At 46.5% G+C, this 25,354-nt stretch overlaps 1 protein-coding gene across 1 annotated transcript in view; it reads right to left on the bottom strand.

The window, feature by feature from the left end:
• The window catches only part of LOC144767660 (lens fiber membrane intrinsic protein-like), a 222,620-nt gene that overhangs the window by 122,081 nt on the left and 75,185 nt on the right, over positions 1-25,354 (bottom strand). Inside the window, exons 2-3 of the mRNA XM_078651055.1 lie at positions 9,607-9,806; positions 6,618-6,767 (exon numbers count right to left, since the gene is read on the bottom strand). Of these exons, the coding sequence (XP_078507181.1) occupies positions 6,618-6,767; positions 9,607-9,766 (310 nt within the window). The 5' untranslated portion in view covers positions 9,767-9,806. The remainder of the gene's footprint in view (positions 1-6,617; positions 6,768-9,606; positions 9,807-25,354) is intronic.

Here is a 25,354-nt window from a genome sequence, read left to right as displayed (position 1 = left end):
ATTGATCCCGTAACCCCCGTCCCCCAGTCCCTGTTTTTTACTCACCCTGTTGATGTTGTGTCAGGTCATGTTGAGCAGTATTCAGACTCCAGACTCCTTGCACCATCTCCACACTGATGACTGTGGCCACCATGTGCTCCAGCTCCTCCTGTGGCACAGGACTCCTACCTTCATTCGCCGTTGCTGCCTTCCTGTTGTCAGCGGGTTTCTGCTTGGTTTGGCTTTTTACATCGTGCCAGCGCATCTTGGCCTCCTCGACAGTCCAACTGCATTCTCGATGGGATGCCATTTTTCCGTCTGTGTTGCCAATGACACGGTGGAGGTGACGGACAGTTGTTGTTAGTGTTCTGTCACCTCCGTGACGATGATCTGGTTGTCATACGGACTGTACCCTGTCTTCCTCTTCTCCTTGGCCTTCCCCGACCCTGAGGTTCCTTGCTGGTGGTCTTGGGGGCTTGTGAGGTTCTCATTGACCTTGGCACTCATTCCGGGTGCATCCATGTTTGGTGTGTTTTTCTTGTTCTGCTTTTATAGTGCATTTTCCCGCATGACGCGTGGGAATTGCAGGCTTGTCGCTGGTTATCGCTGATTTTTGTATCACGGTTGGCCTCATCGCAACTTTATTCGCGTTTCGCATTTTCGCGGCATCGTGTTAATTTTAACGTGGTCATTTGATGCATTATCGTGGGACTATCGCATGGTGCCACCAGGTTGAGAATACTACGTTAACACAGTGTTGTTTGCCCGCAATAGACTGTGATATGCAAAGTTGAGTTGAGCTAAATTTTCGTTGGTTATCACACGTTCTTGAGAATATGCCCCTAAGTGGGGCTTAAGGCTGTTCACATGTAGGACCCACAAAGGGTTATTTGTAGACTGCAAGTCCACCAGGTAGGTGACTTTACTCTTGTGCTCCACCACCTCAAATGTCCCAGTCAACTTATCTTGGAGCGCAGAAGGCTCCACTGAGGCCATCACCCACACTTTTTAACCAGGTTGAAACTCAATCAGAGCGGCATTCTGATTATACCACCGTTTCATCTCTTCCTGGCTCGCTTACAGATTTCCCTGAGCGGGTTGCCTGAAGTGCTTAGTCTGGTTCCGGAAGGCCAGCATGTAGCTATAATCATCCATGAGAGTTTTACTGGGAGCTTTCTTCCAGCCTTCTTTGACCAGACTTGGAGGTCCTCTTACAGTATGTCCATACAGGAGGTCAAAGGTACTAAACCCTAAGGACTTCTGTGGTACCTTGCTGTAAGCAAACAATAGGCATGGTAAGAGGACGTCCCACTTACACCTCATGGGTTCACCAAGAACCATCAACATGCTATTCTGGGTGTGGTAGAATCTCTCAATCAGCTCATTTCCTTGGGGGTGGTAAGACAGATCTCCTGCCACAGGGACTTCATATATTTGGATATGAAGTTGGTACCCCGTTCAGACACCACCTCTCTGGGGAACCCCACACAGGAGAAGATCCCCATCAATGCTCGACCCACCACGGGGGCCATCACAGTCCGGAAAGGGATGGCATTGGGGTACCACCAAGACCAGGATGAACCTGTTGCCCATGGCTGTCTTGGGATCAAGAGGCCCCACAATGTCAATACCCGCCCTCTCAAAGGGGGTGGTGACTACAGGGAAAGGTTGGAGAGGAACCTTCCACTTCCACCCACTCTTGCCACTTGCTTGGCAAGTCTGGCAACACCTACAATGTGTGTCAGAGTTCTTACGCATTTGGGGCCAGTAAAAGTCAGTGACAAGCCTTTCAAAGGTCTTGTCTTGCCCCAAATGCACTTCCAAAGGCACATCATGAGCCAGCCCCAGTAAGAAGGCTCTGAAGCGCTGGGATACCAACAGCACACGGGCTGACCCAGGCTCATCAGCCTTAGGCTTGCTATACAGGAGACCATTCTTCCAATAAATCCAATGTGATTCAGACTGATCACCTGCTGCCTGGTTTGCAGCCTGCTGCCACAAACCAACAAGAGAAGGGCATTTCTGCTGCTCCTGGCAGAATTACTCCCTTGAGGGATCCCCTTCTTGCAGCCTATGGGTCAGCTCAGGCAGGTCCCCCAGTTCAGCCACTTGCTCCCCTGTGGGCTCCAGGGAATCCCTCTCAAGGTATGCTCCCTCCTGGACCATGGAGATTTTGATTTATCTTTCTGGCAGGCACCTGGGCCACTGTTTCAGGCTCCAGGTCTTCTTGATCGCCCCTACCGGCTGTCATCGACCGAGTGGTCACACAAACCCACTCAGGAAGACTCAACATCTCCAAATGAGACTTAGGCTGCCCCTTCTCCCAAAGTGGAACTCTCCCAATCGTTGCCTAGCACACAGTCGATACACATGGCTAGCCTCACAGCTACTTACACGGTACCTCAGACCCTCCCTCCCCACTCAAAGGGAACCTGTGGCACTTTGCAGAGGTACTCCCTGCTGTCAGCTGCAACTCCTGGATAGAATGTGTTGGGGACCACCTGCTTCTCAGACACTAGCCGACAACTGACAGCTGTCACACTGGCTCCAGTGTCTCTCAGAGCTTCCACACTATGGCCATTGATGGTCACCCACTGCCTGTACTTCTTGGTGTTATCAGGCAGATCTTGGTGTTATCAGGCAGATGGGCTCTTAACACCATCTCACTGTCTCTTAAAGAGACCAGGGTCATTTTTGCAGAACCCCATCCCTCTTGGGCATCCAGCTCCTCTCTCAAAGCTACACTAGTCATCCCCCGGGGCGGTGCACCAGTGGGTCCAGTGGTAATCTTTTTGGGACACCTAGGGTCTCCCTGGAAGAGACCTACCTGACCACAACTATAACATGGCCTGGGGCCCTTCTGAATAGGCTTACCCATAGGGATCCATGGCTTCTTTTCAGTGGGAGGCTGGGAACCTTTCCATTAGTTCCCTTGGGTATTACTTTGGGGCCCTTTTTGGAACTCCTTCTGTTTACCCTTGTCCCCCTCAACCTTCTGCTGGGGACACTGCCCACCTCTGATGAAGTCTCCTACATGACCTTTTTGGACCCTGGCAATGACCTAGCGGTCTGCCTCCAGCAAGCTTCCTGAAGTCAGTCAGCCCACTGTCAATCTTAGTGCTAGTGTAGCTCTGGAAAACAACTATCTGACAAGTGCCCCATGCAACCAAATCATAGAGCCCCTGAAAATCATTTACCTGGCTACCTTTCACCCACTCATCCAGTGTTCTGCAAAAATAGGAGACATACTCCACCAAAGTGCTTGACTCCAGCTTCTTACAACCCCTCAACTTCTGCCTGTCTCTGGGATCAAACCATACCTCCTTATTAAAGCTTCCTTCATGGGGGCATAAGACATCTGGCCCTTGGTGGGTAATGCTAGCAACATGTTCCTCCCTTCAGTGACAAAGCAGCTTCACGACCCCGTACCCCAGTCTTTCTCAGGGACTCTGTAGGACCTCATTGCTACCTCATAGGCCTTAAACCACTGACCAATGTCTTCCTGATTCACAAAATCCTTAATACCCTCCTTGGGTATGTATACCCTCCCTTCCCCAGGTAATGATGGTGCGCTGCCACCATGCGCACTGGACTCTATACTTTTTGCTTTTAGAACCAGTTCCCTTAAACCTCTTTCATGCTCTAAGAGCATCTCGTTCTCTTCCAGAGCTAATTTCTCCATCTGAAACGCCAACTCCTTATCCCCTTTCCCCAGGCTGAACTTTGTGATCTCCAATTCATGCATCCTGTTTTTCTCCCTGTCCTCCAGCTCTTCTGCTGGAGATAGCCCCTATGAAGATACACTGCTGCCCCCTCATTGCAGGCAGACCCAATAACCTATCATGCTGTTCATCTAAATCCTCCACCTCCTCCACAGGTTGGTCGTCATGCTCGCTGGCATTCCTTGACTCCAACCAGGCCCTCAGCACCTTTTGGAATTGCTCCTTTCTGGATAGGCCTTTTTTCAGATAGCTTTCAATTGTGGCACAGTGTAGGTTTCAACCCAATCCTCTGCAAACTCAATATCCACAGATGCTGGCTTTGTCATGATGAAGATTGGTAGTTCTCAGTTGCAAGAAAAAAAATAGTTCCAAAGAAAAAGTTCCACCAATTGTATGTGGCTGCGTGATGGTATGCACTCTACTAGTAGTGTACACCAATCACTGTATGTAAGACATAAATGCAAGGCCAAATCCTCACTTCTGACCACCAATTTTAGAAATGGGAGTCTCCAGATGGCAGAGGTAGGTACCTTTGTCCAAGTATGGATCCTTCTTCCTAGTCAGGGTAAGGGAGATTCACTTCTAAAATAACCCCTTCTCACCCACTTGGTTTCTTGGCATGAGCAAACAGGCTTATCTCAGCGGCAGTGTGTAAAGCATCTGTGCACACATACAGCAACACAGTGAAAACACAACAAATGGACACCAGTTTAGAAAAATAAGTAATGTTGATCTAAACCAAACAGGACCAAAAAGACAAAAATCCACAATACAGTAATAGAAGTATGACTTTCTAATGGTAAAAATAGTTCAATTCAAAGCAAATTGCAGATGCTACACTTTTCACACAAAGTACATTGGATGGGTCGCGCACACAAACAAAAAGGGTCGTAGGGAAGGTGATGGGTCAGTTCCTTACACACAGATAAGGTGATACATTGGTTCCTTGCTGTGGGGGAGGTGGTGCGTTGGTTCCTTAATGCTGCGCAGGGGGGGTGATACATTGTTTCCTTACCGGAGAAGAGGTAATATGTTGGTTTCTTACTGCGTGGGGAGGTGATGCATTGGTTGCTTACTGCGTCCCCCAGGGCTTGCGTCGGAATCGGTGCGGTGATCTCAGACTTTGGAGACCGGTGCACTTGATGTGGCATTCAGCATGCAGCATATCCCGAGCCACAGGCAGGTGCTGCGTTGGTTTCTTTGACAATGCATCGGGAACAGGTATGGATGTGTTGCGCTTCTTGGCATTGCATTACTTTTCCAGCTCCCAACAGCCAGACCAAACTCCAGAGGCCCAAAACAGCTATAGGCACCTCCTGGCAGGTCAGAACTCCCAGCAAGGAAGTTCAGGGGTTTGTTTATGTCCCTGAGACTTCAGAACAGGAGGCAAGCTCTTCTTAAAGCACTTGGAGAACTTCCTCAGGCAGGGGACACAGCAAACAGCAAAGTCCTTCTCCCTTTCCATGGCAGAAAGTAGCCACTGCAGGTCAACCCCAGACACCAAACAGCATAGGGACAGCATTCCTCCTCAGTTTCTCCAGCTCTTCTCCTTGGCAAAGGTTCCTCCTGCTTCACAGTAGTGCTCTAACAGCCTGGAGTCTGGGCCTCTCTTTTTATAATACAAAATCCTTTGTTCTCGGCGGAAGAAAAGCACTTCTCCCAGCCAAAACCAGTTCTGTCCTCTCTGGTGCAGCTTCCTGGCAGGAGATGGAGACCACATTGTCCTTGGCAGACTGGGCCCATTCATGTGTGAAAGAAATATCCTCCTCCCCCCTTCTCTGAATTCAGCCCAAGTCTATTCAACACAGCCCTGACTCACCCTGGAAAGGCAGGTTACACCCGACCCCCCAAGTGGCTGTCTGAACAGAATGCATATCCCCTGCCACACCAAAGCCAGACAGTCAATACACAACCTATTATAGGCACACTAGATGGTTAGGCAAGAAAATACCTACTCTCTAAAAGTGGTATTTTCCAACCCAGAATGTAAAAATCACCCTCACTAAAAGATGCATCCTAACATTCTGAGTTCAGGCAAACGTTATTTTCCTATCTTGTTCACCGGGGCAGTAATGCTCATGAGATCTTATGAGAAAACTTCCCACTCTATCCTATGGGCCAGCTACCCTTACAATAGTGAAAAACAAAATTGTCAGTATTTCACTATTAGGACATGCCACACACATCAGGGCATGTCCTACCTTTCACATACACTGCACCATTCCCGCAGGGGTACTTGGGCCTACCTTAGGGGTGACTCACCTGTAGAAAAAGAGAAGGTTAGGGTCTGGCAATTAGGTACACTTGCCAGGTCAACATAGCAGTACTAGATGGCACACAGGCACTGCAATGGCAGGCCTGAGACCTTGTTGCAAGGCTGCTTTTGTAGGTGGCACAATCTGTGCTGCAGGCTCAATAGCTGCATTTGGTTTACAGGCCCTAGGCACACAGAGTGCACTATACTAGGGACTTAACAGTAAACTAAATAAACTAATCATGGAAACATCAAGCCATAACAACAATTTACAGGGAGCATTTGCACTTTGGCACTGAACAGCAGTGGCAAAGTGCCCAAAGAATCTAGACCAGCAAAAATAAAGTCCAACACACAGCAAAATAACAGGAGGTAAAGGCAAATAATTCTGGGGAAACCCACGCCAATGATGCCAGGTCTAACAGAACCTATTTATACCGATCAATCAGATCAATGCCAATATAAAATTTGTGTTTAGAGTGACCTGGGCAGAGAGAGATCCTGGAAACCATGCACAGGCTGGTGACCTATTATTAAATCAATCTCACGAATTTCAATTGTTCAACTATGTTGTAGGGTGTAGAATGCAATAATACAATTGCTGTAAACTTTGGAGACCCACACAAAAGCGAGATGAGTATATTTTAAATTTCATGATTTACCTGCACCAAAGCTCAATATTGCAGTAAACTTCTGTTTATTAGCCCCATTCAGAACATTCTTGGACCATATTTCAAGGATTTGCAAGGTGGCAGCCCCCAGCAATAGCAGGAAGGAGATGATGATGAAGGCACGGACGGCGTCTATGTCAGCTGGAAGCAATCAATGTAGAGAGTTAGACACTGCCCCTTAACATGAGTTATCATTTGATAGTATGAGGAACCTTGAGTGGTGTCCTTGTGAGGTTTTCCTTCCTGGCCATGGCTAAGACAAGTCTTACAATATCATGACTAATAAGTAATTTCTTCCCATTGCACATCTGAAACCATCTTTCAAGATCTGCCAAGCTCCATGCCTTCTGCATTTCTGAAAGTAATGGAATTTATTTTTCCAAAGAACACTTTGTTCATAAGTAAATAGGTACCCCAGCCTCACTTTCTACAGGAAGGGATACCCCACCACTGGTACACCACCCATAAAATAACCCTTCACCCACCTTGTACATTGCCACTTTTGTACCAAGGCCCATGCTCTACAAATACACAGTAGCACACATACATCTGTCAAAGTGTACTGTTCAGGTGTGATCAAGAGGAGTGCCTAACAAGACTTTTGATAGATTTTGAGGGGGTGGGGTTCACAGTGCTTAATTTAACCCCGAGGTTTCCGGTGCTCGGCACCAACACTTAATTGTCAACACCAGCACTTATGACAGTCTGCCTCATGGTGGGACTGTTCAACTAATTTGTTAGATGTGCACAACAGTTGCTTGTTAATTCAATATATCTTATTAATGACTAATACCTGCCGCCCAAGCCATTCTTATAGCATTGGGGACTGGAATAGTGTGACTTGTCACACTTGAAGAGTGCTACGGTTAGTCATTGTGTTGGTACAGATATTGGCAGTGCTGGAAATAGCGACGGATGGTGCAAGCTTCAGGGCCTCCAGAGAAGGGCCCTTGCACTTAGTTTTGCACAAATTAAGCACTGGGTTCACTCCTCATGAAGACCGAGCCATGCAAATATGTTACCTGATTGTTGAAGGTAAAGATAACAGAAGATCGGATTTAGAATCGAGTGGTGATTGACGATCCTCTCAATTATGGAGGAAATGCTCAATCTCCTAATAGAGGATTCCAGGATCTACAGATAGAATTATCCCCTCCATGCGATCCCTCTGGTATTATTATTCTGTGCAACAATCCTGTAGCTGTATAGAATCCTCCAGTGGGGGGTTTAGCACAACAGAACAGAGATCATTTCAGGCCCACAATCTTTTAAGAAATAATGTTTATTCTCAGGAATTTCGGTTCAGTCACCCCTTTACTTATGTGAATATTAAGAAAAGGGTTTGTTTGTTGAAGAGTAGGAAGAGGTACAGGATACCCATTACAACTCTCCCCCCCAAAAAAATCCCTTTCTTTTTTCAATGCCTCCTTGTTTTATTTACGGGTAAGGGACAACAAGGTTTTTAAAAAAAAAAAAACTTTACTTTATTGAAAGGCGATAACAGACCTCATATTCTGCTTACTCTAGCAGGTCACCATCCATGTGATAACCAATCTGAGCGATTCGCAATTTTCGAACTACATTATTAATATTCATGACATAGGTTGTATTACAACCTATTCCAAATGGTAATTTTACAAACTTGCATTTTAGTACATCAGTGAGTTCGTAAATTCTTTAATGATCACTAATTGCAAACAGTTTTCAGGTTTTTTTGCAATTAGTAATCCATAATTCTGGCGTCGTCTTCTTTAAGTTTTGTATACGTTTTTTTTGTGATGCTTCAGGATCCACCCACATTTTAAACTCTAAATTGTTAAAGTGAAAGTCTTCAAACAAAAGTCTCTCTCTTCTGTAATTTCTGCAAGGAAATTCAAAGTGACAGACTAGAGGTTTCTAGTAATTTAACTTAAGTGATAGTTGATTCTCAGTAGTCTGGCTAGAAGAAATAAACCAATGTGTTCCAAAATATCGAAGTCAAGCACATTATAGGTGTCAAACATATTGTTAAATTAGGCATAATTTGGGGAGTACAGATATAGTATTCTGTCAATTGGCATTCAATACTTTTACAGTGGATATAAATTCAGCTCTATATACCTCAATATGCTAGTAAAACACCAGAAAAACCTATACTAGAGTTAACATACTAAATAAATTAGCTCATTTTTGAATGCTATGAGTACATATACAAATTCAAATCTTTGGGGCGTATTTACAAGGACGGCGATAAATAAACGCAAAGAGTGCGTATCGCTTTTCTATTTATCGCCGTCTATCGCTGGATTATATTGCCCTGTTAGCGCGTTATTTACAATGCGTTTCCCCAGGGCGATATAATTACCAGTGATAGCGAGGAAAATGCCGTTTTGCAGGGAACATCGCTGGTTTTCCAGCGATGTTCCCTGCAAAACGGCGATAACTTTGCTGATATGACCTACAGGGTCGTATCTGCACAATCCACCCAATATTAGTTATGCCTCAGTCCGCATTTCAGCAGACGTTAGTTTTTGGCGAAAACAGCAGTTTTTGCCCAAAACTAAAGTCTGCTAAAATGCATTGGCAGTCGTGTAAATATCACAATTTGCACATCAGCGATATACAAGGTTGTACTGCCCAGTTACGCCCACTTTGTATCTCATTAGAGATGCAAAGGAATGCATTGGGTAAAAGGGTTCTAAAAAACACGAATGCATGTTAGCACCCTCTTGTTAATAGGGCAATAGTTGTATCTCCGCTTTTTTGGTTTTAAAAGCCAAAAAAGCGGAGATAAAGCCCTTGTAAATATGCCCCTTGGTTTCTTGCACCCGAGAAAATAGTCCCTTAACTATAGAGATGTTGTAAGTAAGGGATCCCCAGCCCTTCATGCTGCCCAAAGATCCTCTTTTGTGTACCACATTCTGTGTCCACATAAACCTCTATGCTGCAATCCTATATCTCTGGGTGTTTGGAATATTGACAATTTAAATTGCTTTCTTACAGGCTGATTGGACGGTGCCACAACCAAGTGGAATACAGAAGCGCCAAAGGCCAAAATGCCCGACAGGGTTGTCTATCCAGTGAGTGGTTGAGAGTGAGATCAAAAGGAGGAGAACATTGAGGAGCAGAAGGCCCAAGGAAGACATTTTCAGAACCGACATCGCGATTGTAGGAAATTTCAATAGATCCTCTTCGAGTCACCTGCAGAGACATAACCCACATATTGATCAGAATATTGATCCGTTTAAAAACTATTTATAAAAAATCTTCTTCTCGTGGCTTTCACAAATCATTTACAGAAACGCTTGTTAAACTACTTTTTAAATTGCAAACAGTTAGCAGTTACATTGTTTACTACTTAGGAATAAATAAAAGATTGTGATTGGTGCCCATTGTGTAAGTAACTAATTAGAGTAATTTCTACCAGCATTCTGGCTCACATTCTGGCTCACAAATGTAATACTTATCAGTGGTGGTGGATCTGTTTTCAGACTCGGGAGCTGCCATCAATGTTACATCACAGACGTCATAGAGACAAGTGTAGCAATTGAGCCACACCAATTAAACAGGTGAGTTGTAAGGGCGTGGCATGCAGCTGATGGTGCATGTTGGAGCACACTGTCTCAAATATATAATATCAATATATATCAAATATCATTGTGTGATAGCACATGATCATTTACATACAGAACATTTCCCAGTGAAATGGCCACAAAATGTGCATTTAGGTGCGATTTTACTCATAAAACCATAGCGCAAAAACAAACATTTTGGTGGCATACATACGAGCGGTTGGCATCCTGTTTGCAGCACGCAAAGTGGTACATGCATGACGGAATCCTTAAGGTAGATTCATTAAGCCACGCAAGGCCACTTTGCGTGGCCCTGAGTGGCACCATAAACTTGGACTAAAGCAACACAGCTCAAACTGCTGCGTTGCCTTACTCTGTACAAGGGAGGAGTTCCATGGGCGTTACGTGACTGTTCCCTTGCAACTCTCATTATTTTTTACGCATTCCCAGGTTTACCAGAATTAGTACACCTGGGAATGCAGCAAAAAGATAGGCCTTCCTAGGGAGGCATAGAGATGAGAAATATCATCATTCCCCCTCATTACTTCCTCTTTCTATGTGCTGCAAAATGCAGCATACACAGAAAGAGTAATTTGCCTCTCAGAATTACTTTTGTGCAGGAAGTTACCCCTTCCTGCACAAAAACAATCCTGCATGCAACAGAGGACTGCTTTGGCTGTCAACATGGCACCAGCACAGGAAAAAAGGAAGGAATATGCTGTATTGCCTTCTAATGGCATTCCTGCTCCTTCCCTGTCACGCAGTGCAAAACAGCAAGGCTACTTGCGGCACTATGTGAAAAACTCGTAAATAAGCCCCTTTGTTTCTATCACACTTAAGGAATTCCCAAAAATTGCTATCCCACGCAATATTTTGAAATATTTCTAGAGTTAATTTAGAAGTATTTACATTTTCTGAGTGTTATAAAAATGCCTAAAAAAACAGTTTATTAATGTGTATTAATCAGAATGGCACAATTCATTTTTGCATGCTCAAGCAAATACAATTTCTGATAACACCCATAACGATATACCCGAAGCACCCTCTAATTTTTATGTTGCTATTACAATATTACCTGTAAAATAGTCAAGGTTTTATATTTTAGAAAATGACACGTACTTGCTTGGGTCTGCCTACAGATAGCATTAGATGTGTCCCTGATCTCAAACAAAATCAATACATGCAATGGTGATTGTTATGCTATATTAAAAAAACGTGTAGACCACACATCGACCCTGAGGTGTCTTGGTGCTAGCAACAGCTAGTACACAACTGAAAAAGCTGTAAATAAAATTAATAATTAAAAAGCTATGTTTTTAGGAGCCTTCTGAAGGCAAGCAGAAAAGGGGCAACCCTGATGTTGAGGGAAGGAGATTCCAGTATTTGGTGGCTCTGTAAGCAAAACTACTTCATCCCAATTTCACCCTCTTAAATCTAGAGAACAAAATTCTTTGCTCCTAGACAGTTTAGATTCCTGTTGGGTTTGTACCATTTGAATGTGTGTTTTAGGAATTCAGAGTCGTTTTCATGCAGAGCTTTATAGGTTATACACAGCGCCTTGAGTTTAATGAGGTTTCTAACTGTCAGCCAGTAAAGACCCCTGATTGTCTGCTTGAAATTTTTAGAATACACAAAAGCAACCTGGCTGCCGCATTTTGCAAAATGTGTAATTTATAAAGGAATTGTTTTTGTGGGTTCAAGTACAACCCGTTGCAGTAATCAATTTTTGATAGAACTAAGGTTGTGATTACTGTTTTTTTGGCATTCTGTGAAATGATGGGGAGGATTTTCTTAATTATCCTCAAAGTACTAATTGAGGAAGAAACTACGGAATTGATTTGACAACTGAAATTCATGTCGTCAATTACCACACCTAAGCTTTTATCTTTCGTAACTGGAATTGGGAGTGGTGCTATTTCCAGGGACAAGATGGAGGGAATCTGGACTTGGGGAGTGTTCCCAAAGCAAATAACTTCAGTCTTATCCAAGTATAACTTTAGGCTTTGATTACCCATCCAGACACTGATAGCCCACATGCAATCATTTATTTATTTATTTATTTTGTGTTTTATGGAGTGCAAACGTGACCCGTTAGGGTATCAGAGCGCTTTACAGGGATAACACATTGTATACAAGTATGAAATAGTCAAATAAAGAAAAACATACGTAGGGATAGAAGGGAGTGAAACATTTGGAGAATAACAGGGTGTATACAATGATTTATGGGAGAAACTTGCCCATTAGGAAGGTTTTGGCTATCTTTTTAAATATTGACAGAGAGGGAATTCTTCTGATGAAAGATAGCAGCGAGTTCCAGATTCTTGTTGCGGCCCAGAGAAGCATGTGTTAGATTTGGGGGTCTCTAGTTGGCAGAGGTAGGTACCTTTGACAAAACAGGGACCCTTGCATATAGTCAGGGCAAGGGGGTACACTCCTAAAATAACCCCTGCTCACCACCTTGGTAGCTTGGCACGAGCAGACAGGCTTATCTCAGAGGCAGTGTGTAAAGCATTTGTGAACACATACAGAAGCCCAGTGACAACACTACAGATGGACACCACACAAGTTGTTGTATAAAAATAAGTATTTTTATATAAACTTAACACAAGACCACAAACGCCAAAAATCCACAATACTTACTTCAAAAATGGTAGAAATAGCTTAGTTCTCTTTAGATGTAAATTGCGACACTTTAAGTTCAACGTATCTTCGGATGCTTAACGCTATACAACGAAAGTGTTGCAGCGAAGGTGATGCGTTGGTTCCTTACACGCAAGAACGGTGATTCGTCGGTTCCCTACTGCTGTGTTGGGGATGTTTCGGTTCTTGTCTGCCTCGGGAGGTGATGCATCGGTTTCTTACTGCGCTTCCTTGGGGATGTGACTCGCAGCGCCGTGATGCAGTGAAGATCTGGTGCAATGAAACAAATATTGCCTCTTCTTCTTGATGCGATAACGATGCGTGCACGCCCGACGGCCGTGCGGTGACAACGATTTTTCTGAGCTCCAACAGGCCCTGCGACACGCTCCTCCGGTGATGCGATGGCATCTGCTGCGATGGCGACATTCTTCTCCGGTGATCCAAAGACAACGGCTGCGGTGGCGACATGCCTATTTGTCTTGAGTCGCGCCTCCAGCTCCCAGCGACAAGCAGTCTCTCAGGAGGCCCAGCTCAACAGCAGGCACTTCGATTCCCAGCAAGAGAAGGCACGGCAGCTGGTTGGTGAAGTCTGTTGTCCCTGAGACTTCAGCAGGAGGCAAGCTCTATCTAAAGCCCTTGGAGATCTTTTACAAGTAGATTTGAAAGTAGCACTACGTCCTTTCTTCTTTCTTTGGCAGTCAGGCAACCACTGTAAGCCAATCCCCCAAACAGCACTCAGCTTAGGGATAGTCTCTTCCTTAAGTTTCTCTCTTGTCTCTCTTCTCAGCAAAGGTTCTTCTTCTTTCCCAAAAGTGATCTAATTCTGGGTCCCCTCTTTTATACTAGCAAATCCTTTTTCCTCTGAAGGCAGAGGGTCCTGTACCCAGTTCTGTGCAGTCCTGGAGCACTTTGTTGACTAGACCCCTTCTTTCCTTCGAGACCCACGCCTTATGCCGCTAAGGGCTCCCAAACCTCTGTGGCATCAGAGAGAGGGGAACAGTAGCCCCAGGTGCTTGGCAACCTTTTTCCACTCTTCCTCCTGTCAGGTCAGGTATGCCATCGTGACACTGACCCACCAGCCCCAGACTGGTACCCGACGGCTGGACAAGAGACTGGGGTGGGCTCTCCCACACCCGGTCCTCCACCTTGGGGCTCTGTACCCTCCTACCTGGAGCGGTACCCCCTTCCAGAATTGTCAGGGTGGCTCTAGCCGGTGTCCTGCACAATTCGCGCACCAGTTCAGGGGTTCTATCCTGCAACTGGGCTTCCAGGTCAGGGGGGACAACCTAAACCTGGCCCTCCCACCTAGGGTCTAAACCCTCAGGCTGCACCAGGGTCAGAGGTGAGGACTCCCTCTGCACCCCCTTGCAGAGCACTGCACCCTCCCAACTGGAGTGGTACCCCTAGAAGCTACATTGGTCAGGACACTGATTACAGTTGCCCCTTCCTCCAGGTCAGACAACACCTGAACCTGGTTTCCCAACCCAGGGACCAAGCCCTGTGTTTTAACACATGCCTGGCAAACCAGGACTACCTGGGGAGTGCATATACCCTCCCCGACACATAACTCATGTGTCGTGTGACAGTCTTCCCGGCGCAGATCTCCTGACCCCTGTCCATCTGACAGCGCGTGAAGATCCCCCAGGATAGAAGTGGTGTCACCATGGTCATTCCTTGGTGACTCAGCCCTTCTGGCTGGCCCCTGACCCACTGGTTCTTCCACTGGGGACTCTTTCACGCTCTCACCCCTCAATCTGGACTTCTGCACCTTTCACTTAGGAAATGGCACTGCCAGACACCAGAACTGGTGGAGGCCTGCTTACAAACACTCCCAGTTCACCAGACACTAGGGGATCCCCTCAATGGGCATCCCTTCAAGACAGCCTAGGCTCCCCACCTTGTGTTCTCTTAAAGAACCATCCAGGCTCTGAGACTGGGTTTCGGGCATCCATCTTGGGACATGCACTCCGTCCCCATTGAGACAGGATGTGAGCCCCTGCACCCCTACCACTACAACCGGGACCTAGCTGAGCTACTCTGAACCTCTTCCACCACACAGTTCCGGAAGATACCGGAGCCAGTCCCCTCAGGGTCGCTCCCCTATGCCTCTCCAGACCCACCGGAATCCACCAAAAGGTCTACGTCCAAGGTGAGCTCCCTGCTGTCAGAGATCTCACCCTCCAGCAGGTATTGGCATAGCTCTGGAAAAAAGGACTTACAATATGCTTTACAACAATTGAATCACATAGCCCTACACAAGGGTTAACCATACTATCCTTTACCTCACCATCCAGTGCCTCACACACATACTCCACACCACTCTCCTGAGATTGGCAAGACAGTAACTGACTGTCTCTGTCATTCAACCCACACTCTTCTGGGCGGTCTTCACACTCACATGCAAGGACTTCAACCTTGGGGGAACCCCTCTCCCTGCACCTCTCATCTAGAATCAGTAGAGTGTCTCTCCCAGCACTAGGACCATGAACCCCTGCGTCAGTTTTCCCATTTTCCTCAGGGACATTGCACACTACTGGAGCTACCTCGTGTCCTTGATCATCCTGGTGAAAATTAACCCCCTCCTTCAAGTCAGGTGCCACATCTCTGGGTGTATGTACTGCTCCCTCAGCACTAGATAACTCAATTTTGCTGCCACCATCTGAGCTGGATTCCACCTCCAACTCAGCAAAGCTCACTTCCTGAGCTTCATGTATTTCTCTTTTCTGGGCTGAGACACTCATGGCTTCAAGCCTCTCGAGCTCCAAATCAAGATCCCTCATTCTTAACTCATGCTGAAACTGCATCCTCTTTTCCTCTAGGGCCAATTTCCTAGTTTGCATTCTAACTGCTCATTCAACTTGAGCTTGGTCAGCTCCATCTCATGCATCCTACTCTTATCCCTGTCCTCCAGCTCGTCTGAGGACAGGCCCTTGACAGAAACACCGATACCTGCTGGGGAAGGTGCTCTCCTCCCCCCTAGACCCAATGGCCCTACCAGCTGCTCCTCTGCATTTTCAGCCACTTTCTCATTCTCAGGGGTATTCCTTGCTTCGACCCAGGCCCTCAGCACCTTTTGGAACTCTTCCTTCTTGGAGAGACCGGTCATAGCAACTTTAAATCTCCTGCAGAAGTGCTTCAGCTGTTTCACATTGTAGCATTCTAGTTACTCCTCTTCCCAATCAAAATCAAGAATGCTATGGATTCTGCTCTATCTATGAAGGTTAAACTTGGTAGTTCTTCGCAAAAATAGAAAATCCCAGGAAAAACAATCTACCATAATGTATATGGTTGCGTTTGGTCTGCACTCACCAGTAGTGTTCACCAATCACTGTTTATGAGTCACAAATGCAAGTACAGAATCCTCACCGCTGACCACCAATGTTAGATTTGGGGGTCTCCAGTTGGCAGAGGTAGGTACCTTTGACCAAATAGGGACCCTTGCGTCTAGTCAAGGTAAGGGGGTACACTCATAAGATAACCCCTGCTCACCTCCTTGGTAGCTTGGCACGAGCAGACAGGCTTAACTCGGAGGCAATGTGTAAAGCATTTGTGAACACATACAGTAACCCAGTGACAACACTACAGTTGGACACCACACAAGTTGTAGTATAAAAATAAGTATTTTTATTTAGACTTAACACAAGACCACAAACGACAATAATCCACAATACTGTACTTCAAAAATTGTAGAAATAGCTTAGTTCTCTTTAGATGTAAAATGCGACACTTTAAGTTCAATTTACCTTAGGAAGCGTAATGCTATACAACGAAAGTGTTGCAGGGAAGGTAATGCATTGGCTCCTTACACGCAAGAACAGTGATGCATCGGGTCCCTACTGCTGCATAGGGGATGCGTCAGTTCTTCTCTGCGTGGGGAGGTGATGTGTCGGTTTCTTACTGCGCTTCCTTGGCAATGCGACTAGCAGCGTCGTGATGCGATGAAGATCCGGTGCAAAGAAACAAAAATGGCGTTTTCTTCTTGATGCGACAATGATGCATGCACGCCCGACAGCTGCGCGGTGACTCAACGATTCTTCTGAGCCGCGACAGGCCATGTGACACGCTTCTCTGGTGATGCGATGTGTCTGCTGTGACGGCGACACTCTGCTCCGTTGATGCGAGGCGCTTCGGGCGATGCAATGGTGACAGTGGCGGCACGCTTCTCCAGTGTTGTGACGGCGTCTGCTGCAACGACAACACTCTTCTCCGGTGATGCAACGACAACGGCTGTGGGGGCGACACGCTTCTTCGTCTTGAGTCATGCTTCCAGCTCCCAGTGACACGCAGTCTCTCTGAAGGCTCAGCTCAACAGCAGGCACTTCAATTCCCAGCAAGGGAAGGCTGGGGAGCTGGTTGGTGAAGTCTATTGTTCCTGAGACTTCAGCAGGAGGCAAGCTCTATCTCAAGCCCTTGGAGATCCTTTACAAGTTGACTTGAAAGTAGCACAAAGTCCTTTCTCCTTTCTTTGGCAGTCAGGCAACCACTGCAGACCAATCCCCCAAACAGCACTCAGCATAGGGATCGTCTCTTCCTTCAGTTTCTCTCTGATTCCCCTCCTCAGCAAAGGTTCTTCTTGTTTCCCAAAAGTGATCTAATTCTCTGGGGTCTGGGTCCCCTCAATTATACTAGCAAATGCGTTTTCCTCTGAAGGCAGAGGGTCCTGTACCCAGTCCAAACCTGTTCTGTGCAGTCCTGGAGCACTTTGTTGACAAGACTCCTTCTTTCCTTTGACAGTGTAGGCCAGGAACATCAGACGCACCGCAGTAGGTGGACCCAGCATTGTGGAAGGGAGGCCCAGCCCTATTCAGGTCCCAGGTGCAACTCCTCTCACCCATCTACATGCAGATAGCTCTATTCAGCTCTGTGCTGACTCACCCTGTTTCCTGGAATCCCCCAGCCCCTGTCACTCAAACTCCAGACAAGGAATACGCAATCTAGCAGAGGCAGGCTTGGATAGATGGGCAAGAAAATACCTACTTTCTAAAAGTGGTATTTTCAAACACAGAATGTTAAAACCAACTTCACTAAAATATGTATTTTACCATTCTGAGTTCAGGCATACTAAACTCGAATTTCTACCTAGTTCCCTGAGTCAGTTAGGATTATAAGATGCAATAATCAAACTGCCCATTCTGGCCTTGGGGAACAGGTAGCCTTATAATAGAGAAAAGCAAAAATGGCTGTAATTCACTATTAGGACATGCCACATACACCAGGGCATGTCCTACCTTTTACCTACAATGCACCCTACCCTTGGGCCTACCAGAGGGGTGACTAATATGCAGAAAAGGGAAGGTTTAGGGACTGGGAAGTGGGTGCACTTTCCCAGTCGACATGGCAGTACCAGACTGCACAATGGCTCTGCAATGGCACACCTGAGACACACTTTACAGGCTGCTTCTGTGGGTGGCACAACCAGTGCTGCAAGCCCACCAGCAGCATTTGATTTACCAGCCTTGGGCACCCGCAGTGCACTGTAATAGGGTCTGACAGTAAATCAAATAAGCCAATCATGGAGTCTCTAATCCATACATCAATTTACAATAGGGAGGGCATGTGCACTTTAGCACTGATCAGCAGTGGTAAAGTTCCCAGAGTCATAAAACCAACAAAAACAGGTCGGACAAAATACAGGAAGAAGGCAAAAAGTTCAGGGATGACCCTGCAAAAAAGGCCAAGTCCAACAGCATGATTGTACGTTTTTTCCTTTCGGAAGCGGGGTGGTTGTAGCACAAAGTCTCCAGCAGACCGGGAGTTTTTGGCTCCTCCAGAAACCATAATATTCTGGTGAGATATGCACGGGATTTTGTGTGTAGCGCTTTGTGGGTGATACATGCCAGTTTTGAGTTGGATTCTGGCTTCAAGAGGAAGCCAGTTCAGCGCCTTCTGATGCGGTGTGATGTGGTCAAATTTGCTTGAGCCTGTTAAGAGTCTGGCGGCGGTGTTGAGGCAAGCTTTTAGGGGGGCCGTTGAGATCTTGGGCAGGCCTCAAAGGGTAGAGCATCCATATTCAATTCTGGAGATAACTAATGCCTGGACTGCCATTTTTAGGTCTGTGGGATCAAGGTAAGATTTTAGTTTCCTCATGTAGCTCATGTGAAACCTGACAGTTTAAGCCATCGAGTTTATGTGGTCTTGCATATTCAGGTTGCTCTCTAGGATTATTCTGAGAAATTTGGCAGATGTCACTATGGTCGGTGTGCAATTTAGTGCTGTGATCGACTTGGTCCATTCCCGGATGTCAGTGTTACTTTTAGGGGCAGAGATTAGAAGGAACTCTGTTTTTTGTGCATTTAGTTTGAGATGGTTGCAGGCGAGCCATTGAACAGTCAGCTATAGGGCCTCATTCAAAGGGTAGATCTCCTCCAGAGATGAGATTTTGATGTAGATCTGGGTATCATTGGCATACATGTGGAAGGAGATGTTGGTGGTATGTAGTAATTCAGCTAACGGTTCAAGGTAGAGAATGAAGAGGGTTGGGGAAAGAGTTGATCCTTGGGGGATTCCGATCGTTATTGGGGAAGGAGCAGAAAAGTTACTGTTGACTAAGAATCTCTAGGTGTGCATCCTGAGAAAACATCTAAACCATTTGAGAATGGTTCCCCTTACTCCCATCCTGAATTCGAGGCGATCAAGTAGTTTCTCATGGTTGACTGTGTTGAATGAGAGGATAAATCCAGTAGAATTAGGAGACATATTTTGGTCAAGGGTTTGAGAAGCATCATCCACAATCATGGAGCTGAGAAGCTATAATGTTGGCGTTATTGAGAGCTTACAGCACAATTTGTGTGTCATCTGCTTAGGAAGTGAGGTAAAATCCAAAGATTGGATCAGTGAAGCCTGTTCTTTTACATAGTGGTTGAACAGTATGGGGCTTAGAGAGGACCATTGTGGGACCCCACATGTAAGAGAGAAAGATTTAGAAGTGTATCTGTCAAACACAACTGGTTAAAAACCTAGGTGTCTGGATGGACTCCTCACTCTGCTTCCAGAACCACACTAAAAAAGTGGCAGCTACCAGCGTCGGCCTGTTGAGGAGTCTCAGCCCTATACTTGGCTTCTTCGATGCTAAGGTTCGTCAACTCATCGTCCAAGCCACTATCCTCGCCCGCTTGGATTACGCCAATGTTCTTCTTCTTGGCGCCAATAAAGGAGAAATAGCGCGACTACAACGCGTGCAGAATTCTGCGACAAGAGCCTTGGTTGGTCTTCCCCGCAGATCCTCGGCCAGAGCCACCATTCGCAAGCTGCACTGGCTACCCATCGAATCAAGAATTCAGTTCAAAACCCTCATTATGACATTCAAAATATTTAAACTCGGATCCCCTGAACTACTGCGTCCTCTCCTCACACCGTACGTGCCGCAACGCAACCTGCATTCTTCTGGCCAGCACCTACTGAACGTACCCCGCATAAAACTCTGCCGCACTGGGGGCCGCTCCTTTAGGGTCCTGGGACCCAAGCTCTGGAACGCTCTACCCCCTCCCTCTATTTCTCAGTGTAGTGTCTGTGGTTCTTCAGCGCCGGGACGCCTCTTGGCTGGGGCTCTACCAAACTCATAACATAACATAACTGTGTGTTCTCTTCCTTTCAAGAACGAGTTCAGCAGTGCAGGAGCCTTCATTTTTATGCCAGATGCCTCAAGGCAGTCAACCAAGAAAGTATGGTTGACTGTATCAAAGGCCGCCAACAGATCAATAAGAATAACGGCTGCAGTCCCTCCCTTATCCAGAGCTGCCCTATTTCCTCTGTTGCCTTGATCACAGCAGTCTCGTGCTATGTCCAGGTCTAAACCCAAACTGCATAGTGTCTAGGAGATGGTTTTCCTGGATGGATAAAGCCAATCCAATTGTATATTCATCAGTTTATCTGCAATTTTTGCAGGAAATTGTAATCTAGAAATTGGGTGATAATTGACAGTATCTTTCAGATTATGACTCTACTCAGATTTTTCAGGAGAGGAAGAATTGAGGCCTTTTTGCAGGTTGGTGGGAAATGCCGGTCGCAAACATGGAATTGAAAATGCTGGTTAAAATTAAAGCAATGGGCTCAGAGATAAGCATGGGCGTAAAATCCGTTCCGCTCACGGAATTTGCGGATTTTCGGCAAATTCACAGTCCGTGAACTCTAGCGAATTTGCCGAAAATCCGTAAATTCGCACGCGGCGGATTTTTTTTCTTGGTGATTCAATTTTGCGGCTAGCGGCGTTCACTTACCGTCATTCAGCGTTTGCCGAGTTGTTTTTCTCGATATTTTGCTAGTGCTGCGCCATTTTGGATCTTGCTGCGGGATCCCGCGGGAGTTTGTCGACCGCGATTATGTCATCGCGCCTTGCCACCTTGCACAGCAGCACGCATCGCGAGAGTTCGCAATTGCGAATACGTAGGTGCGGCGGGCAGCAACATTCTCGCACTCGCAAAATACAGATTTTGCAATTTCGCACAAAAAATCCACCAGCAAACAGCATAAACCTTCAGAAAATGATGATTTTTATCAGAATCACTCCTCAGGTTGACATTTGCCTGGACTTTTTTTAGCAAGGAGTCCATTTTGGAAGGAAGTGCCCCACAGTCTCCAACTTCCTGTTCCTATACAACAGGCTCCTCCCAGTGCTTTCTTCATGTGCTGGTCACTTTCATTTGGACCTTGACCTGGAAGGATTACTCTTTGTGGATGCTGCTGGATATTTGGATTTAAGGCCTTTTTGACTTTCTTTGGATCACTTTTGGATTAGAAATCAACTTTCACAAGTAAGTTTGTTTGGGGCATTACAGTTGCTGCAACTACAATTTTGGAACTTTTTCAGAACATTAAATAAAATATATTGTGGGTAGCCACAGTATCCAGTAGGACCAGGGTTAGTTATGGGTGCATGATACAACTGTTTTGTTGAATTTAAACATCATTGAGGCCATGGATGGGCTGGGATTGTGCTGAATTTTGTGTTTTTTGTCGATTTTTTGGGGGCTGCTGTTGTGACCTTTTGCCCAGGGGTAGTGAGTGGTGCATGGACTGAGTCTGCCTGTGGGGTCTCTTTAATGTAAACATCATGGATGGCATTGGATTGTGGTGATTTTTGTGTGTTTTTCGTTTTTTTGGGGGTATTCTGTTGATGTGGACTGGCCATGTGGGTGCTGGTGGCCATTTTGAGTGCTTGTACAGGCAGGCCCTCCACATGTGCTTGGGGTGCAAGGGGCCATTTTGAAGACAAGCAGTGTCTGAGGCCTGCACCCATTTTGCCTAGCTTTCATCCATTATGCCCAGGGGTAGAGAGTGGATGCCTAGTCTTTCTGTGGGGTGTCTTCTTGAATTTAAACATCATTGAGGCCATGGGTGGGCTGGGATTGTGCTTAATTTTGTGATTTTTGTCGATTTTTGGGGGCTGCTGGTGGGGCCTTTTGCCCAGGGGTAGTGAGTGGTGCATGGACTGAGTCTGCCTGTGGGCTCTCACTCTCTTTAATGTAAACATCCTGGATGGCATTGGATTGTGGTGATTTTTGTGTGTTTTCCGTTTTTTTTGGGGTGTACTGTTGATGTGGACTGGCCATGTGGGTGGTGGTGGCCATCTTGAGTGCTGGTACAGGCAACATGTGCTTGGGGTGCACCCATTTTGCCTAGCTTTCATCCATTATGCCCAGGGGTAGTGAGTGGTGCATGGGCCTAGTCTTTCTGTGAGGTGTCTTCTTGAATTTAAACATCATTGAGGCCATGGGTTTGCTGGGATTGTGCTGAATTTTGTGGTTTTTGTCGATTTTTTGGGGCTGCTGGTGGGGCCTTTTGCCCAGGGGTAGTGGGTGGTACAGGGACTGAGCCTGCCTGTGGGGTCTCACTCTCTTTAATGTAAACATCCTGGATGGCATTGGATTGTGGTGATTTTTGTGTGTTTTTCGTTTTTTTTGGGGTGTACTGTTGATGTGGACTGGCCATGTGGGTGGTGGTGGCCATCTTGAGTGCTGGTACAGGCAACATGTGCTTGGCGTGCACCCATTTTGCCTAGCTTTCATCCATTATGCCCAGGGGTAGTGAGTGGTGCATGGGCCTAGTCTTTCTGTGGGGTGTCTTCTTGACTTTAAACATCATTGAGGCCATGGGTGGGCTGGGATTGTGCTGAATTTTTTGGTTTTTGTCGATTTTTTGGGGCTGCTGGTGGGGCCTTTTGCCCAGGGGTAGTGATTGGTGCATGAACTGAGTCTGCCTGTGGGCTCGCACTCTCTTTAATGTAAACATATTGGATGGCATTGGATTGTGGTGATTTTTGTGTGTTCTTCATTTTTTTTTGGCTGTACTGTTGATGTGGACTGGCCATGTGGGTGGTGGTGGCCATCTTGAGTGCTGGTACAGGCAACATGTGCTTGGGGTGCACCTATTTTGCATAACTTTCATCCATTATGCCCAGGGGTAGTGAGTGATGCATGGGTCTAGTCTTTCTGTGGGGTGTCTTCTTGAATTTAAACATCATTGAGGGCATGGGTGGGCTGGTATTGTGCTGAATTTTGTGGTTTTTGTCGATTTTTTGGGTTGTATAACTGATGTTCCTCTGTCTTCCATTGCTTTTAGGTGCACAAGAGAACCACCAGTGCCAGGAAGAAGTCCTGCTGTGGTGTGTGTGCAGCACAACGTCACGTGTGGCCACAGACAACTCTGCAACTTGTGCAACTGCGGCCTGCTGTTCTGAGTGACATCTGAAGAAGATGGCCCCAAAAAAAGTTCCCCGTAGCTCCTCTAGCAAGAAAGATGCCAGAAAGGAGCAGAAGAAGCAAGTTACCAAGCAAACTGGTGTGCCGCCCGCCACATTTTTGGGGAATAAAAAAAAAGTACGCCTACAGCAGCAGCGGGATCTGCTGGGGACCAAGCTGGGAGCAGCACCCCCGCTCCATTGGGCTCAGTGCCACCACCCCCACGCCAACTTAAGTCCAAGCCCTTGAGTGCTGCAGAGGCAGCCAGTCTACTTGTTCAATCACCATCAGCCAGTGATGTTGGCTCATCGCAAGAAAGTAGCAGCAATGTCCCTCAATCAACACAGGTTGTTGTAAGTCATCTGACGAGTGTTGAACAACCACAGCCGCAACAACAACCACATGTGCAAGTACAAGCCCAAGTACATGTGGAAGGAGAGGCGGCGCAAGCAGAGGAGCAAGCAGAGGTGCATGGAGCGGCACAAGTGCCCACAATAGTTGTTCCTCCCGAAGTAGGGGCACATCTGGAAATCGACAATCAAGCCGAGGTATCATTCGAGGTAGCCACTCCTCCTGATGATCATTCATTGTCTTCCACATCCCGAGCAAGGAAAAGATCAAGGGTGGTGGTGTCTACATCTTCTTCAAGCCCACCTCCTTCTGATGATATGGATCTTACTTGGGAACCAGCACCACTGCCGTCTGAGAGTGAGGCTGAGGCACACCATGATCTGACAAAGGTAGCTAAGCGTAAAAGGTAGGTCGTCGAAACTCTCATAGTTATGGAGTGTGATGACGCTCAACAAGAAGTGGCGTATACTCCTGCTGCTGAAGACTCTCACGACGACGACGCAGTCATCACTAACGTCACTGAAGCCCCAGCGGGCATGCAGCAAACAGACATTTTGACCCTAGCCCGACAAGCTGCTGAGCGTGATGATGAAGTCGACGAGGAGGCAATGGGAACACCACAATCATTGAAGTTAACTAGTACACCACCACCCACTGCTTCCATATTTCTTCCTCGCCAGAAGGGACCTCCATCCACCTCGACCTCAATTAGTGGTGGGCAAAGAGCACAACGTAGTAAAGTTCAGCAATACGCATCCTCCACTTCATCTGGCATTAGCAGCATGACCACCACCAGTATCGCCTCCTCTGGCCCCCCCAGACATTTCAAGTCCGCAGTTTGGGACTTCTTTAGTATTTGCACAAAAAAGGAAAACCGAGCCATTTGTAGCATTTGTAAGCTTGCAGTTAGCCGTGGTAAGCTTGGTACCAACTATGGGACTGGAGGCCAGAGAGGTCATCTTGAGAGACAGCACACTGTCCAATGGTCTGCGCACCTAGAGGAGATCAAGAAAGCCTGAATTGCAAGTCGAGAAAACGTTGATGTTCCATCTGATGATGACGAGGAGGAAGAAGCGTCACACGCTTCACTTACACCCAGTACCCCTGTCAGCACACCCCCTGTGAGCCACACTAAGAGTGTGGGACAGAGTGAGACACCAATGCGAAAAAGTTCATCAGCGAGCGTAACTGGGTCGAAGAAGTCATCATCATCATCCCGTAAAATGGTCCAGGACAACATTAGAACCATGTTGTTTTCAGACGCCCCATATGAACGCAACCACCCAACGGCGCGTCTGTATAACACTAAGCTGGCTAAAATGCTAGCGCTGGATCTTCTCCCTTTTTCTTTTGTAGAAGGGGTTGGTTTTCTAGAATTAGTGTCAGCGCTCTGCCCTAAATGGAAGGTTCCTAGCCGGTTCTATTTTGCCCGAGTTGCGGTTCCAGCACTACATGAAGATGTGCTGAAGGTGATTGGGGCAGCTTTGCAGAAGAGTGCTGTTCACACTAT

The sequence above is a fragment of the Lissotriton helveticus genome, chromosome 7 (assembly GCF_964261635.1).
Source record: "Lissotriton helveticus chromosome 7, aLisHel1.1, whole genome shotgun sequence".
Taxonomy (NCBI): Eukaryota; Metazoa; Chordata; class Amphibia; order Caudata; family Salamandridae; genus Lissotriton; species Lissotriton helveticus.
Note: the sequence above shows the minus strand (reverse complement) of the source record. Positions and strands in the feature narration are given on the sequence as shown.